The 18,533-nt window shown below is 41.4% G+C and overlaps 1 protein-coding gene across 4 annotated transcripts in view; it reads right to left on the reverse strand.

The window, feature by feature from the left end:
- USP3 (ubiquitin specific peptidase 3) overlaps positions 1-17,254 on the reverse strand; it is a 45,792-nt gene extending 28,538 nt beyond the window's left edge. For 2 of the 4 annotated variants that reach the window (XM_082321754.1, XM_082321755.1), the window contains exon 1: positions 16,965-17,254. In XM_082321754.1, the coding sequence (XP_082177880.1) occupies positions 16,965-17,055 (91 nt within the window). In that variant the 5' untranslated portion in view covers positions 17,056-17,254. Of the gene's footprint in view, positions 1-16,334; positions 16,369-16,964 lie in introns of those variants that run through there. The other 2 variants (XM_082321757.1, XM_082321756.1) reach the window with 2 other exon arrangements.
- Between the last annotated feature and the right edge of the window lie 1,279 nt (positions 17,255-18,533).

The following is an 18,533-nucleotide window of genomic DNA, read 5'->3' on the forward strand; positions in this document are numbered from 1 at the left end:
TACATAAAATAGCCAGTCATCTTCATTAACCTGTATTGGGACTAAACTAACAGACTGAAGAGCTATTGACACTAAAGCACGTTAGCCACCTTCTAGCTTGGGTTTTAGTTGCAGGCTACACATTCACCTGTTACTTTCCATGAAAAATTTAATTTTTTTTGTTTGCATTGCATCTACATGAGGTTTACTTGATTTTGAAATACAATACAGAAACAACAAAAGCACAAGTAACAAAAACACTGGTAAAATTTAAAAACTTTTCTTTTGGCTTTTAATAAGGCAGTCCACCAAACACGGGGAAAAAAGCCACAGCACTTCACTTCTGTTTCATAAAACTAGTTATACAAGAAGCCATTTTAAAGAAGCTATTGCAAGAAAGCCTGGCAATCTGGTAAGAAGTATACAGAATAAATTACTGTGCAATGCATGATAGTATGCACCATTTCTACAATATGTATTCCTATGCTGCAGTGCTGGTCAAGGCTTTAGCCATAAAGATTTTACCCTTTCAGTCACGCACAAGAAGCTGAAAGGTTAAAACGTAACACACTGCTGTGCTTCATAATCCATTCAAGACACCAGATGATGTTATCTAATTTTTTAGCTGTCTTCTAAGTCTAGAAAACTTAAATTAAATAAATGTGGATGTTTTTAAGCTAAAGGGCTTAAAGGGAAAAAACAGCAAATACTAGAAAATGATGAAACACCATCCCAGGGTACAGTCATAGAAACGGGATATTCCAACTCCTATCCCAACCCAGTAGCAAAGTCTGCAAATTCAGATTAGAAACAAAATCTCAATAAATAACCCGTGTAGGCAGAACACAGTAAAGCAGGCAAGCAGAGCTAAATTTCCATTAGTCAAGTCAAGAAAAAGTATATGCATCTTTATAATAAACAATAGCAATTTTGGAACTACAACTAAATCAATACTAAACCCTCAAATTTTGAGAGGAATTCTAATTTGGATCATGTCATTGAAGGAGGGATGCTACGATATACAACACTTAGATCTGAATGAAGTAAAGCTGTTAACAACTATCCATTACCACAGAATTTACAGAAATAGCATTACACTTTCAAATACCCAACTAATATGATGAGAAAAGAAAAATGAAATGCTAAGTGCACTTCTGCAAGGGCAGAAAACAACAATAAAAAGACGACTTCAATTATCCCTTCAATTGCCTGTCTAAAGAAGGGCAACGAAGCTGGCGCAGGGGTCTAGAGCACAAGCCTTACGAGGAGTTGGGGTTGTTTAGCCTGGAGAAGAGGAGGCTGAGGGGAGACCTTGTCACTCTCTACAACTACCTGAAAGGAGGCTGTAGCGAGGTGGGAGTCCGTCTCTTCTCCCTAGTAACAAGCGATGGGACAAGATGAAATGGCCTCAAGGGGGATGAGGGGAGGTTTAGATCGGGTATTAAGAAATCCCCTGTCTGGAGTTACACCTTAGAGAAAGGAACTGGAGAAACTGAAGCATGCACAGAAGCTGCTCCAGGGCAGGATCACCTCAGCAGGCTAACTCAGGATGTCTAGCAAAACTCAGAAATACATTCACCAAGCTACAAACCATGGTACATATCAAACTGTTAAGATCAAAGACCATCAGAGAAAACTAAGCTAACAAAAGTGAAAGAAGTTTCTTTATCGAATTAAATCTTAATTAAAAAGAAAAAGCAAGGAGGGGGTCAATTTTTAATCAGGAGAAAAGTGAGTAGCTTAGCTGTTTAGAAGAGCTGATATACTTTTCCACCATTAGATTTCGCCTCTTTTATTTAAATCAGATGGAAAAATAAACTAGCTAACATTGCTTCTTAAAGAATTGTTTTCTGGATTTGAATTCATTATTACAAATAGTTGTTGTATTTCAATTCACAGGCCCAACCCAAGGAATGTTTAGAACTAAGAATTTTACTATGTTCACTGGAAAAAAAGCACATTCCACAGAAATATTATTTGAAGTAACTACTTAGTAAAGACTCCAGAATTGTTTTCTTCAACTGCTGCAATTATTACTTTACTTGAGAAACACATTTTCTCACATGTCTCAGTTTTCTGGTTTTGGTTTTCCAAAACCAAATTTTCCTATTTCTAAACTTGATGGGTTCCCACAACTGTGATGGTAATCTTGCAATAGATAGAGGACAGTCAGGTAGAGCTGTTTTGGCTTACATTTCAAGTTAGAAAAGTGGAAGAAGTTTGTCTAATTTGACCAAAATGTTATCGAGAAAACCAACATTTGGCACTGGCAAACAGAAGAGAAAGGGAAGACCTTAAATAGCCATCATCAGTTAAAAATGGGCTAAATGGACCACTGGTCTAATCTGATACAATTTTATTTTCCTGAATTACACAAACTGAAAGGTAAAAAATTAACCAGAAGGAAACAGAAGCCAGAACCATTCATGCACTTAAAAACAGATTAAGTGCTGCATGAACAAACCACTACCCTACACTTTCCTTGCCAGGAACATGAAATGGTCTTCCTAGCATTAAAATTCTAGCAGAAATCTCCCACTTTGAAGTAACATTTTTGCTTTCGCTATGTTATTATCTGTGGACAGAACTGGTTCTCAACCAGTAGGTCAAATATTACAATGCAAACTATTATTCTTACTTTCCACCACATACCAGACAATTACAATGTCACATTCAGTTATTTTAAATACCAGCACTGCTTGCTTGTCGAGTGTTAAACTATACTGAAGTAGTGCTCCCTCTGCAGAGTTCACATCAGGTTTAAATGTTCTGCACAAAGCCAGCAAACGAGTCCACCAACTCTGCACAATGCCAAAAAAACAGCGTCCACTAAAATGTTCCATCTTTCATATTGGGGAATAGGAAAAGACGGCTCATTTGTTTGCTTTAACTTTTAGGAAGAACTTTGTTCCAATTGCATCACATTAGAAATGGGTAGTTTATCTTCTGCACAAACATCTCCTCCCACAAAGAACTCAAATAACATGGAAGTGACTCCCACTAAGATTAAACACAGAAACCAGTATTAAATGTGACCTACAATTGCTCTATTCTGAGAAGATTACACAATTGGTTTTTTTTAAAGGTTGCTGAAGATTGCATTCTGTATTTCTCTGAGGTTGGCTCAGTAGATACCTGCATTAAAGCTCAGCTATCTAGGTATTCCTCAATTCAGATCTTGAAGCAGTTACCGTCTGTTACTTACTATTAATAATAAGATTAGGCTGGAAGCTTCACGCATTAGTCAGGACTCTAACACGACAGGCACCATGGAATGCACAGCAAAAGCCCAGTCACTGCCCTGACCTGCTTATAATCTAAATTAAAAGTAGACGGTTTGGCTTCATCTGTAAAGAAAGCGCATGTTATTCTTTTCAGATGTAGTACTGACATGAAGGCACTAGGCTTAAAAGTAGACCAGAAACAAGAGACACAAATACATAGCAAATCCTTTCTCAATTCAAAGCACATTACACAGCCCTGGAACTAGGCCCTTAACACAGACGTGAGCGTTCAGGACTTCCAGGTCAGACAGTTACACAGAATCATGAGGAAAGACTCTCAAACCCATTTGTACAGGTACAAATGTCTTCCCTCAATAATCAGTATTCCAATTGGGATTTGGGGTTTTGGTGTTCTTTAGTGCTTTTTAAAAGAAGAGGAGGAGGGGTGCACTACATAGCACCCCTACCTTGGAATAAAGTTACATTCAACAAACATCTTAACCACATTTAAAAAACCTTTATTACCTATGTTTGTTACACCTTGTTTAGTGGTATACAGGCTAAGGAACACTGGCTGCTTTCTCAGCTTGAAGTGGCTACTGCAATGGTTACCAACTGCCTCATTTTGCTATATTTTTAGAATAGCTTCAAGTGGCTAGGCAAAGATAATACGATGATGTGAAAAGAAGAGGGAAAGCAAATCTGCAGTGCCACAATGTTGTCTGAAGCAGTATGTCATTTGCCATTTTACATCAATATCAGCTTATTCAGAAGCTTAGAAACGTAATTTTTCATCATGTAATAGGAAGGGGAAATACAATCTTTTACAGAACGATTTCTCTAAGTGAAATCTGAATACTCATTTGTTTTACAGCCTACAAAGCCCTCTGTAAGTGGAGTATCAATCCATCCCCAAGAGAGCAAACAATCAAACATCCCTACATACAGACTCATACATAACTATGGCAACATTCAGAGACATCCCTCCCCCTCCAGCTTCTACCTTCTGTAAATCATCCTGATAAATAATGTTCATCGAGTTATGCCAAGTAGAATGACTAAGATATGGCTAATCAGTTTGGCACTTTCATCACAGGGCCCCCGCCCCATCTTACCCTCATGATCACTCAAATGTGTACTTCTGAATCTTGACTTTTTTCTTCTTATTGAAAACCAACTTCAAGTGCAGTCTTGTGAAACATGAACACTCCTGGCAAACGCTGTATTCCTTACAGAACAAAACTGCAGATTTCCACTGTAGGAAAGTTACAACTATGTAAAAGTATACAAACAACCCCTGAAATGAATAGTTTTGTTTAAATAGCACACTGCATAATTTAGAAACTGGCAAAAGAAAAAAGCAGCAGGAAGAGGAGGAGACAAACAGGAAGCAGTCTCTGTAAGGCAGCCAAGTTAAGAAACCTGCAAGATACAGTGTCCACCAGAGATCTGGCAGTAGCACAGCCATGTTGTGATCACTGCAAACCTGCGTCTTCACCAGTCACAGGAGCACAAATGACCTGAGGCCATAGCTACTACAGAATTGTGCTTACATCCAAGTTTTAAAATAGTCCTTTATTACATCACTAAAGAAAAGGCCACAAAATAGCAGCACAATAAGAGCAATACTTTGGTCCTTCTGTTAAGAGCACATTTAATGGAAACAAGATTAGGGTCATTAAACTATTTCCAATAGTCTCCACAGCCTTTAAAAAACGGCCTGAACTTTGTTCTCCAAAGGAGCTGTATCAACATTACTATCTTACACGTATAACGATATGGTTAAGCTACAATAACATAATGACCTGCACAGAAACATCTTTGGACTAAGTGACCTTTTTTCAGTTCAGTTTATGTTGACATAGTAGGTCAGCTGTATCGATATAAGCTAAACTGAAAAAGGCCACTGTTACTCCACTCAGCATCTGCGCAAGGAACAATATTTACATAGTTGTGGCTGCACTGGTATACTGATACTGTGCTGAGCAAGTTGTCCCACAAACATAAGCGCTATGGTGACAGACATATATATGCTACGTATGTATAGCATGCTGTATGTGTAGCACGTATACATATGCTATATGTATGCATGTGTGTATACACACACACGTGCGTCCCAAAAAAAACAAAAAAAACCAAAAAAACCACAAAAAAACCCCAAGAATAGTGTTAAAGTATTCTAGAGAAAGACTTACTTTTCCTTTCCCATACCTTTAAACTCATTTTGCCTAACAATCCCTCAGTGCCCTGTTTAATTAAGATTTCGTAGCAGGACAATGTTACTCTACATTTTGCTCCTAGGAGAACCTGACAAACGCAGCAAAAAGAGAGCTGGGCAGTCTCCATTAACAACATGTGAATAAAAAAGCAGCAACAATCTGCCTACCAAAATGCAAAACCGCTGCTTTGTGAAACATGATCCTTCTGTCTGTGACACATCAGGCCTAAGGAATCAGACTAAAAGCTGCCTCCTCCAAAGATCTGGAAGTAAAGGTGAGAGAAATTTGCAAGCAAAAAATTCTGGCAAACAATCACAAGTGGTGGGAATACAAAACTTTGCACAAACATTTAACCAAAATTACGCAAACCCCTTTAGTAATAACATCTCAAATGTACAGTTTTCCAGTCACAGGATTCAGAGCATTTCTCAGAGAGCCCACTTCCATTTTACAGACTGAAAAATGGAGAATGAGAGAGTGAATAATTTACCAAAAGAATTTTAAGTTCATCAGCATAGATAAGAACTGAGCCTACTAGCCCTAACGCCTTAGTCCTGTATGTCATTCTACTTGCAGGCAAGGGTAAGACACCCCAAAGCTCAGCACTCTACACAAAACTTTTAAGGTGACTTGCCAAAGCAGTTCTGAATTAAGCACCTAAAATGTCCCATATGCAATACACAAGAAGTATCAGGCATCTGAGAGTCATCTATGAAAGTCAGTATTCTAAGTAGGGAACTGCTCAAGTTATTAGCCTATGAGAAATATCAAGGAGACAAACGTGTTGGATGTTGTCCCTCCTCTGGGCTTACATGCTGGGGTTGCAAAAAATCTCTGTCCACCACTCGAATTTACAGCTCTGGAACTCTCTCTGGATGCAGGCACAAGTCTTTTCAAACAGTGAATAAAATCAGCTGAGGAGTTTTCTCCACACATTACCCATTTATTCAAGATGTGAATGCCTCAGGTTTAACGTACACACCTCCTACCCTTGCAAGACCTTCCTTCCACACTACTCCTAAGTGCTGAGGAAGGACTGACAATTCCTTCTGTTAAAGATGGCACTTCCCATGAATAAGCAGTTATTCAGAAGAACAGTGAGACAAAGCAAGAGAGAGTGTGTCACTTACACTAAGCCTAGCATTTACAGCTTCTACCTAGGCCGCAGTCTCCGCAGCAGTGAATATCCATGCATTCTATATTCAAAATCCACCAGATGAAACATTCTGTCATTAGAATTGAGACTGGAACCAAGGATTTTTCACTTACAATGAACTGTCCAAATCACAACATTACAGAACCATGTGCGCTCTTTCCTTCTGGCCCATAAACTTGGTTATAAACCAGCATACACAATAAAACAGCGTCTCAGGGCAAAAATTAGAAGTCTTACTCATCACAGAACATCAGTCAAGACTGCAGGACATCTGGGTATGTGCAGAATTGGACACTCTGGCACTGAAAAAACACTTTATTAGCAGAATCAAAGAAGCCTAAAAAAATATAGGTGTCCTCCAAGGTAAGTCAGCATTTTTACAGGCAGCATGTAAAAATTCATAACAGGCAACAGAAGTTACTAAGTACTAAGTACACATGTATTAACACAACTGATCATGTTCCCAGTTTTTGACTTTGCATTCTTTTGTGTATTTAAAAAGGCAGTTGCTACAGGCATACATGCAAACTGTATTCTCTGACCCTATTGTCTGTTTACATTCAGGAGGAATCAAAAATACTGAAATTAGTATCTCAATTAAACATGTTGGTAAAATCATAAGACAGGGCAGGCATTAACAAACACAGAAGCGCACTAAGTCCAAGGAGAATGCTAACATTATTTTATAATCTAGGAGTAGGTTCCACAACTTAAATACTGAGTTAAATATCTATGGTTGTTGATTGTGGGTTTTTTTGTTTGGGGTTGGGTTGGGGCAGGGGGAGGGGGCGGGGAGTGGTGTGTTTAAACTGTATACACATCTGGTAAAAGTATCTGCTCTACATTTTAGGAACTTAAGGCTAGTCAATTCCAGATGAGTAACTGTAATGAAAACCAGGTGACTGAAAAAGGAAGTAAATGTTACAAGAGTATTTTTCAAACCTTTGAGTAGGCTAAGGCCCTGTTCTAGACAGAGAATGCAGGAAAAAGGAACGTTATAGGCTTTGAAAACTAGAGACATGTTCTACACCTTACTTACAAGCCAGCTGTTTCACTGTTTAGGTTTTAAGAGAGTATTCCCATTTGTTTTCAAACTTCATTTCACATAAAGCTGCTCTTTCCATCCTACCCTCAGCCCCATTACAAGAAGTTCATAAATGGACTGAACTTGTTCTAAACTGTTTGATATTAGAAAGATAAATATTCTATTTAACAATATTTTACATAAGTTTCATTTGTTAGACATCTTTATTGCCTATTTTGGAAAAACTGCATTCTAGTCAAAATGAAACCAGACAGAAAAAGAAATCGTTTTTAATTATACTATTTTAAATGTTTTGTTTTAAAATCAGCTAACACCCACATACTAGAGGAAAAGATAAGAAAAGATGAAATTTAAATTACATTTAAATCAAAGCAAGAGAATTTACAAGGAAGCAAGTTTCCTGGTAAGCATTACTAACAATCCAAAAAATGTTAACCATTCCTTCAGTGTTTCATACCCTCATAACAAAGAGATGCACAATGAATAGAAGTCTCAACAGTATCAAGTCTTAGCCTGACTCAAATCACATTCAAATATAAGAGAATTCAAATAGACTCTGAAGAACATTTAAAGAAAGAAAGAAAGAAAGAAACAAACAAACAAACTACCCTCACCTTACAGCTATGGAAAAAAACCCTAGTTATTTCTTCTGCTATTATCTTTCAGCCAAAACCAGAAAGATTAAGTTTTCAGTGAGAAAACAAATAATAAGTCATCTTGTGATAGTGAGTGAACTTATGAAACTGACTAATATTTGTGCTCATGCATAACGGTACATATGGTTTCCTCCTCTTTGTCACTAAATAGAAGCATTGCTCAGTCTCATATAAAAAAATTACACAGATGGTTACAGTGAACCACTCTATTACAATGGAAAACCATATATAATTCAGACAACAACTACTGAGTAAGAATATAAAACATGGGTAGGTGAACAATTTTTCATAGAATAGGTCACTGAAGTCTCCAACACATTCCTAACTCTGAAGAATGTTTGTCAGAGAACAATGTGATTAGCTTCATCTGCATGTAATTCACCTCCCCGGTTAGGCTCAACCACATTGGCTTACAGTTCGGTATTTTGATTACGCAATCAGAATTCCACACTGAAAAACTTGGAAGTTAAAAATGCATGCTTTTTTATCTGCCTATATTCTTAATCCAGTAGTGGAAAAGGAGACAGATAGGTAAGGAAAACTTCTTTCAACCAGTGTAACAGCATAAGTTCCTGAGGAAGTGGTTAAACGAGTGGGGGGGGGGGGGGGGGGGCGGTGCAAAACCAAAGTCAGATCACCTATAGCAGCAATATACAAAGACACATAGAGCATGCTGTGCTGCTTCTTTTGTTATGGTAAAAAAATAGGGTCACTTAGCACTACGAATCACACACACAGATGCTTAGCTCTCAGGCTACAGCAGGGCCAATATTTTTTGGTAATTTAGTCTTTCTACATGTCGAGTCAAACTTTAGGTCAAGAAATGTCAGCGGTTGATTTTCCTGCATATACCACCCAAATCACATCCTACCTGAAAGCAACAGTGAGAAAACATGCATTATTTAAAGAAAAAAAAAAAAAAGAAAAAGAAAGAAAAGACAAAAGAAAAAAAAAAGTAGTAACACATCAGTAGCAGGCTTATTTTACTGAACAATCATGGCCAAAAGCTTTTTTTAAAAATTAATGCCTCTATTTCTCCTTTATATTCTAATGACAATTTCTAGTGGTTTGGCTACTTTGATAACTAATTAGTATCCAAATTTAAATACATACATACACACACAAATATACTTTTATATTTCAAAATTAAATGCTTTCTAGCCCTCACCGATATTGTTCCTCATTATAGTAGTAGCATGCCAAGGGGGGGGGGGGAAAAAAAGGTTATTCAATCTTTATGTTACAGCGAGGCACACAAATATTCATTTTCAGACAGCAGCCAGAAAAAGCACATCAAAGCCAAAAGTGCAATGTAATTTTTAAACCCTTAAGGAAAGGAATCTTCTTGAGTCAGTTAGCAATCACTCTCAGGTCAAAACATTCAAGCTGGAAATAGGAGGGAAAAGAGAGGAAAGACAGCAAGAAGGCTTCTTGCTTTCTTTATATAACCTAGTAATTAACTTACTTATTTGTAGTCCCCACTATTTCATTCCTACTTTCCCAATACTAGCAAAAGACACATTACTAACCATCCCTGTGAACAAAAAAGAAAGAAATCAAATGCTCTGTGGACAAAAGCATTACCAAATGAAAAACTTATGAACTGAAGGTTAAAAAAAAAGTTTTAGAAAGGGTCATGGCTATCTTGAGAAAATGTATCTGTATTTCGACATGGACAAGCAGATGCTCACATTTACACAGAATCCTAAATGACGTACCTATGAATTACCTTGAAAAATCAGTATCTGCCTGTTTGGTATTGGTAAGGACCTCCAACCCCCACTCCCAAGTCTGATAGTACCATGTCGCTTTAAACTTCAAAAGCTGTCTGCTTGCAATATTGGGGGGGGAGGGGCTCACCTCCAGAAGAATCACCTTATTTTGCCAGGTTGCCTGTGGGTATTGTGATTAGATTCAAATGGGTAATAAAATCTGTCAAAGAAATCTCATAACTACATTTACAAGATCCAAAATTACACAAGATATTCCAAAGGTGGGAGGGGAAACCCCAACCACTAGAGGATTGCTTTGACGTACCAGTTAAGACTGCTGAAGGATAAGTGTCATGTAGAGTTTACAACACCCTCTTATAATCAAGGAAAGGAATCATTAAGGACACAAAATCTTACACTGCTCCCATAACAAGGACACCATAAAGCAATGAATATTTTATCATGTATTATTCCAATTATTCCAATTCACTCTAAAATAGAAACTGTTTCCTCCAATAATCTCAAAATAAAAATCAGAAAAGCCTTAACTAGCTTTCAGATCTAAACTTCTGATTAAGTTGCACTTTCTAACCTCCATGAATTATTTTTATTAATGACCTTTAACCACTTTTCACCTAGGTAATGAATGTTTGTTAAAACAGAAAGCAAAGCATGAACAGGTTACTAAATGAAGTGAGTGGCACTGATCAAATGAGAAATGGCTCAAAGCTTAATTTCGTTCCAAACATTGTGTCTGAAACTTTCACTGTATGAACCTCAGACACAGATGTGACAAAAAAATTAACTAGTCTAACTCTGTCAACCTTAGCACCTTGCAACGATCAGAAAAACAGAGTAAGAATAATACGTTGATCTTGTTTAACACCTGCACATCTTGAAGGGCTTGGGAAAGGCAGATGAAAATTATTATCCTGCTTACATTTAAACCAGCTGTAATGAGATTTGCACTATCTGTGGATAAATCAAGAGTCTGCCATGCACACGAGTCTCTCTCCTATACACTTTTGTGTGCCTTATATATCCCACTTTCACAATGCCTCAGACTATCCTGTCTCCTTACTATATGGTACCTTCAGAGTCATTTCAAAATGTTGATTTTTAGTTAGATCATGAAATGCTTTGGAACAGTCAGTAGTAAAATTTGTCCTTCAAAATTTATCTTTAAAATCATCATGAAGATTACATCTAGTTTCTAAACAAAGGCAATGTATTAAATGTGTGACTACTACTTTCCTCTGAAGCAGTCTCTTTCCTCAGCTAACATTCAAGTCTTGTGATGGATTGTGATTTTGTTGAGTAGAGAGTATAAACAAATTTTTGAAAAGAAAATCTAGAAAATATTTATCACCATCAATTTAAGTTTATTGACTTTTAAAAGATACCATGTATTTGAAGACAAAGACTCCCCTTTTTTGTAATAAAAAGGAAAATTAGGTCTAGCTTATCAGACTGAAACTGAGACCCTTACCCCACCTCAATAAACCTGCATCTTCTAACAGAATCAGTTCCAAAGCACTATGCTTTATCACACAGGCAAAGGTAACTACTGCCCCCATGGTTGGCTCATACATCAGTAATCTATTCAAATGGAAAACAAAACAAAACAAAACAGTTTTAAGAAAAACAAGACTGAGTCTAAAAAACCCCAAATCTAACAAGCTTTACTTAAAAAGACAGCCAGGGAATGAATTTAAGGAGATAAAACAACCTATGAAGTCTGTAGACTTACTAACAAACATTCCTGCACTGCAGTGACCCAGGTAAACAGATGAGAGACTACCGAACTTTGAAATTAAGTGACTGAATAAAAAAAAGGTAATTTTTTTTTTTTACATACTTATTTTGTGGTTTAAATTTCAGAATAAATCTGGTGATTTCCAGGCCAAATTCATTTTCCAGATGTAGGGTGACAAATAATCCTCACACATACAGACCATTAGGTCCACACAGTGTCCATGAGCTTACGAGTCTAGGTGCAGCTGACTGAACAGAATTTTTCACAGGAAGAAGGTCCTACCTACCCCTCTCCAGTTTCACTGAGTTGTCTCTCTTTCTCCTGTATTCTAGTAAGAATTGAAGGAAAGAGGAAATGAGGATCTCTAGTAATAAAAACAAAAAAGCAAAAGGAGAGACAAATACTCACGGAGATGGAAAAGAAACACTAACAAGGAGCTGAGACGAAAAGGAAAGCCAAGACGGTTAAAATCTGTGTACCTGAGTTTTTACAGGACATTTGTTTTGGCACTGACTGCAACAGTCCAATGCCAAAAACCACAGCGTGGCAGAACGCTGTTACCCACCCCAATGAAAAGAGAACAGTGTAACTGATTTAACTGAGAAAACAAAAGCAAAAACTGATGGGGGGGGGGGGGGGGAGGCTGGGGGTGGTGGTGTTAACAAAAAAACATCAAAAGCAGCCTGACCCAGTAAAGTCATGTTCTTGAAAGTTCTCCTACTTAGCCCAAAACATTTGCTGTCACATATAAATAAAGCATTCAGTGATATTTGGGGTTATTCTGAACTAACTGAAGTTACTAAGTAATTAAGCAAATTACTTCAAACATAGAAAAAATGCCATTAATTCAGCATGTGGATTTCCACCATAATCATTGTTCACCAGGCCTCAAACAGCTTCCTTGTGCTAGCTCTCCTCTGTACTTCTTATGGTCCCAGCATCATTTGCAAATGCCACAATGTATGTTTCTGACCAACTGTGAAATTACAGCTCTTATTCAACAGAAGTTAGAATGCAAGAAACAGATGTCAGGCAAATATATTTAGCTTTTGCAGGAAATACCACTCTACAGCCAGAATTGCTCTTCAATATCTAACAAAGCTATGTTATTTAAGAAAAACACAAATTCAACTGACAGTGATCTGAAAAGCAACAGTTTTAAGCATACTTCAGAAGTACAATTCTCCTTTTTAAAAAAAAAAAAAATCACCAAATCTCCATTTCAGCAGACACAATCCTATCTGTCTGCAGTTGTTCTTCTAAAGAAAGAACTTCAAATTCTATATTGAACAATTAATGAGTCTAGTGAGAACTAATGAATCCTCAACCACACAAAAGAAAAAGTTGGAAAAACTCTTCAGACTTGCACAGGTGTGCTTAGAAGACTGCAGTCTCGCTTAGGCAAGGCATGGCTCCCTGTGGTTTCATGAGTCTATGAAAAGTTGTTGAGAAATACCACATCTGAGCTGTTCCACAGTACTTTTCATAATTACATGATTTGCACAACAGTGCTGAAGGTGTGGCACATCATACAAATTCATATGAATCAGTCTCTGACACTTTGCAGTCTTGCCAACGCCTCCAGCTACTCTGCTTCCAACTTCAGCAGAAGTTTCAGAAATTAAAGTGCATGGAATGACTGCACTCTAATTGGAATTAGCAGACATCTGCATGCAGTATTTCATGTGACAGCACTGATTAAAAGCCATTTTCAGTTTCTATACAATTTCTACTTTATATATTCATCTCCTCTCAAATGCCCAATTACAACAACAAACTGCCTCTGGATCTGCAAAAAAAGCATTCTGTGCTCTCTTTTGATAGTCTTAAAGCTCCTCAAAGCAAATGCGTGCTGCTTTCTGCATCGTTTACTATACAGAGCATGCTTGACCGGATTAAAGACTCAGGGAAAAGCATGCCATTTTCTAAACAGGAGTGCTTAAACTCTCAAGACTTCCAAACTACACAATAGAAACATAACAGACGTTCTAGAGACACTTAAAAATGAACATACGCCATCACTCTTTAATTTGGAGCAAAAACATTCATACTTGGATCAACACACTTGTCAATGCTTCCTCTTATTGCTTTTTTAAGAGTTCTCCTTCACCACAAGACCTCCGTAACAACTCTGTCAGGTAGCTTCAAGGGGAACTGATTTAGGCCAAAAGAGCAATTCAGGCTGGTGCACGTGCACCTCTAATCAATCCCCTAACTTCAGTAAAGCTAGCTTCCATTGCATCAAATGCAACACCCCTCCCTTATACAATAACACAATATTCAATATCAAATAACAATGTTCGAAAGTGCCTCCCTGTTACCTTGTGAAGTTATTGTTGCAATCAGGAGAGTTTTTGTGGAGAGGCGAGGAAAAGGTACTTAACCAATATGCATCACTCGGTCAGCATGACAATTCCAGCTCCTCAAATAGCAGAAATGCAAGATAATGATAAAAATAGCCACTAGCAGTCTGAACTAGGAACTCGCTCTCCAACCTATTCTGCAATGTTTTGCTATCGCTGGCAGGTCACGTGGCTGCCAGAAAGCTTCCTGTATCAGTATCTTCACTTACTCTCCTTTTCTGGAAAGGTCAGCAGCAACTCGGAACAGGATCGACGATGAGTTCTGCGTCATTTTAAGACAATGTGCTCGATGAGAGATGCCTTATTATTACAGACTGCAGAAAATTACCTTCTAAATATTTTTCTCCAACTGAGGCAATCAACAAAAAGAATTAAGCCCACAGAACCTTAGAAAACAGCATCAGGAGCAATAGAAAATGCATTCAATTTTGACAAGACATTAATGTATACGTGGCATTTTCTCTGTTTAATTTTATATTACCAAGTTGCAGCAAAAACAGCAAATAAGAAATGGTATTTATTCTGAATTGACAGAAACCAGTATCACGTATCTTTAAAAAAATTAATCTCACAAAAATGAGCACAAACAAGAAACAGTACTCCATATACCATTAGGGAGTCAATGTAACAATAATCACATATTACTAGCTGGAACTGAAAAGGGAGGCACTACATTTTACTATACTAGTAGGAATCCAAAATTCATTTTTAAAAAGAATAATTTTCATTTGCTTTAAACTAACAAGAGCCTGCTGTTTGTTCACTGAATGTTGTAAATGCAACGTACCTACCTTGTTCTCTAGCCACTTAACTAAGAATTCAATAGTTATCTTTGCAAGTACTGCATAGACTTATCTTAATTTTCTTGAAAAGCATAGCAAACAGAGACACTCCCCTAGACATGGTATTGTCATCAATCTGTTCAGTTCCCCAAAGTGTCCGGCACCTTCTTCCTGCCTCCCAGCTGTAATAAATCAGTTGATTGCCCAGCAACTGGCTCTCCCTGTAAGTGCTAGTTTGGGAGAAACACCTCTGAACAACAAAGAAAAATTTGTTCTAATCGCTGAACGACTTTGTTGAGAAACAGCATGCCTAACAGGGTCCTGTAGCTGTAAACTGGCTGATTTTTTAAGTTGGAAAGTTATATTAATACCTGAGCATATACTTTCATTTTTGGCAATTTTATCTTTTTAAAGTTCTCTGAAGGGTGGTTCCCTAGTGCCATATGCTTCTGGTTGACAACTTTGCTTACCCTTGACACTCTGAAGATAGCAGATAGACCTACAGAGTTAGACTTCTTGGCATTAATTTTTTTTTCAGTAAAGAAACATTAGGGACAACAGATTTTCCTGTACTCCTCCCTTCCTTCTAATTATTCTCCATATTATTCCACTGTAAAGTGTACTCCCTCTAAAATCAAAAGCTTTATAGAGTAAAATAACTGGTTTCACCAAAGGAAGCAGCAGTACTACCACACCTTGGCTCCAGGAAACTGCAATCAGGGAAGGACTCAAGTAAGCAGCAGCCTTCCCACACGAAAGCACCGATACTGCGAGACAAAGGACAACCGTCCTTCCTTTTAAAAAAGGGACACTTTAAAATGTACCTAGCATTTCAGTGCTGCCTGATCGGTCATTCCCGAATGAGGCTTTCTCTCGGGTGCCCACAGGCACAACAGGTCACGCTGCCGCTCTAAGTGGGGCCTACTTCCTACCTTAAGCGTACTTGGTTGCGTCTACTTTCATACCGAGTGTAACTAAACACACTACGGTTACAGCAAAGAAAAACATGCACCAAAAATGACGGCAATCATCGGAGGTTATCTGTGTAGAAGAGTGCGATGATCCATTAGAAAGTTAAATTTAAAACACCTTGGGGACGGCACCTTTAAAGGGAAAGCCCCTGAACAAACAGGATCATGCGATGGACAGTAGCGAAGACAGGATACATTTCAAAGACGGTAATTTGCGTTATTAAATCAGCCAGCAAAGTACTAAAAAAAGATGACCTCTACGCTGCTACCAACCCGCAGAGCGGAGCAGGTGAGCGCGACTCCCAGACCCCCCCAGACCCCTGCACTCAGCTGCTCCTTGCATTGAAGGGGGGCCCAAGCGTCGCCTCCAGCCTCAGCAGTCCAATTACAGCGACACTCTCTAAAGTCCTTTCAAAAACGTCTACTGAAAAACCCAAAGTAATCTCAGAGTGATTTAAAGAACACACTGACCCCGCAGCAGGCACCGGCCCCTCTCCTCTCAGCCCCGGCCCCTGCGGCCAGGCTTCCCCTGGGCAGGGCTAAGCACGCAGCTCCTCCGGCAGACAAAAGGAGCGAGGAGCCGCGATCTCGCATTCCTCCGCGCCCGCCGGGGCTGGGGGCGCCGGCCCCCGGCGGAGACGAAGTCTGCTGCCCGCCCCGGGCCGGCCGGCCGCGCTGCCGCGCCGGACAAAGCTGCGCAGGGAGGGCCGGGGCCGGGGCCGGAGCTGCCTCCCCCCCCCCCCCCCCGACATGTGGCGGCCGCTCCGCGGGGAGCAGAAGGGGTGGAAGGCGCAGCGCCGCAGCACCCCCCCGTCCCTCAACCCCCCGAAGCGGGGTCCCGCGGGGCGGCCCCGGCGGGTAGGGGGCCGGGGCAGCCTCCCCGCCTCCCTCCCCCCCGTGCCCCCAGGCCCTCCCCCGGCCGCGGGGCGCCCTCCCGCCGGGGGGCCGCGACGCCCCGCGAGGCCCGCGCCGGCCGCGGGGAACAAAGGAGCGGCCGGCGGCGGCGAGAGGCGCCCTCCCGCCGCGCGAGGGCTGCGGGGCGGCAGGGCCACCTCAGGCCGGGAGCGCCGGCGCAGCCTAGGCCGCGCCGGGGGCACTCACCGCTGCAGCACCAGGAGGAGGGCGAGCCCTGCGGGAACTTGGCCGAGTCGGGCGCGATGCAGACGCTGGAGCCGAGGTGCGGGCACTCCATGGCGGGCGCGGCGGCGGGGCGCGGCGGGCGGCTCCTCGCGGCGCTACAGCAACGGCGCCCCGCGCACAACAGCCATCTTAGGGCCAAGCTCGCGATCCGCCCGCCGGGCTTTGCGGGCAGCCGCCCTCCCGTCCGCGCCCAACAGCTCCCTCACCCCGCCTCCCGCCGGGCTTTCCGAGGAGCCGGCCTCCCGTCCGGCGATCCGCCCGCCGCGCTTTCCGCGCCGCCGCCGTTTCCCGTCCGGGCGAGGCGGAGCGGCGGCGCACGGCGCCTTGCGGGCGGCCGCCGGCTGCCCTCGCGCGGGGGGGGGGGGAGGCCCGCGTGCCGCGCCCCGCCTCCCCCGGGCGCGGGGCTGCCCGCCGGCGGGCGAGAGAGGGCCCCTGCTCGTGCCCGGCCCGCGTGCCGCCACCGCGTGGCTGAGGGGCCGCGCGGGCGGGGAGGGGCGGCGGGCAGGCCGGCGGGCTGCGTCTCCTCCTGGCGAAGGCCGGCGGCGTCGCCGAGCTCCGTCCCTCCCATCTCCTCCTGCGCAGCGTGTCACAGCTCTGCTGCAGGTTGCCGCGCCGAAGCGCAGCGTCGGGCCCAAGCTCTGCCCCGGTTGCCTGGGGCGGGAGGCACAGACCCGAGCGCGGGCGGGAGCAGCCGCGTGGGCGCCGCCGGAGCTGCTCGCAACAGGCGCGTCCCGCCCCGCCGCGGGCAGCCCCGCCGGCCGCAAGGGCTCCGCGGGCACTCCGCGCACACAAACACTGTAGCTTCGTGCCGGTGAAGGGGGACCGATGAAATTTGTACGTGGTAAGGCAGACGCTGCATTCAAGCGATCTGTTCCCCAAGATGCACAGGCTATGGCGTGCGCTTACTTCCTGAGCTCTGTCTTAAAAACCTCCGTGGTTTAACTTCTCCCTAGAGACAACAGGAAGCGGTAGGAACTTGTATCTCTGCCGATTATTTGCAAATACCTTCGCCTCACGCTTTTTTTTAAACAGTTACCTGCCCTCAAATTTAGCTGGTTACTGAATTTCCCACTCTATGACTGTAACCTTTAAGTTAAGCGGTAATAAAAGTACAGATGTTGTATTACAGCTTTTCCAGACAACGCAGAATAACAATTTTATGGCTCAGCAATTTGCATGCTTACGCGGGATCAATACAAATGTTCTATTGAAAATACTCCCTTCCTTTTCAAAAGTAGCAAATAAAGTCCACCACTGTAATAACTGAAAAAGTGGGGATTTTTTTTTTTAATCTAAGGAACTGTGACTCCTACTGCATATTAGTTTTAGACCTCTTGCCATAACTAATGTGAGAAATACAGTTTTGCCACTGGTTTTGCCTGTTGTGTGACCTGCATATAGACACAAAAAGCATCTATCTCAATGTATTTTACGTGGCACAGCACTGTTTCATAGGTTTTAGGAACTGACAGTTCTGTATGGATTTTCAGATGAGATACTTTAAATACCCATATCAAAGATGCCTGGGTG

Source organism: Platalea leucorodia, assembly GCF_965183815.1.
Source record: "Platalea leucorodia genome assembly, chromosome: 9".
Classification (NCBI taxonomy): domain Eukaryota; kingdom Metazoa; phylum Chordata; class Aves; order Pelecaniformes; family Threskiornithidae; genus Platalea; species Platalea leucorodia.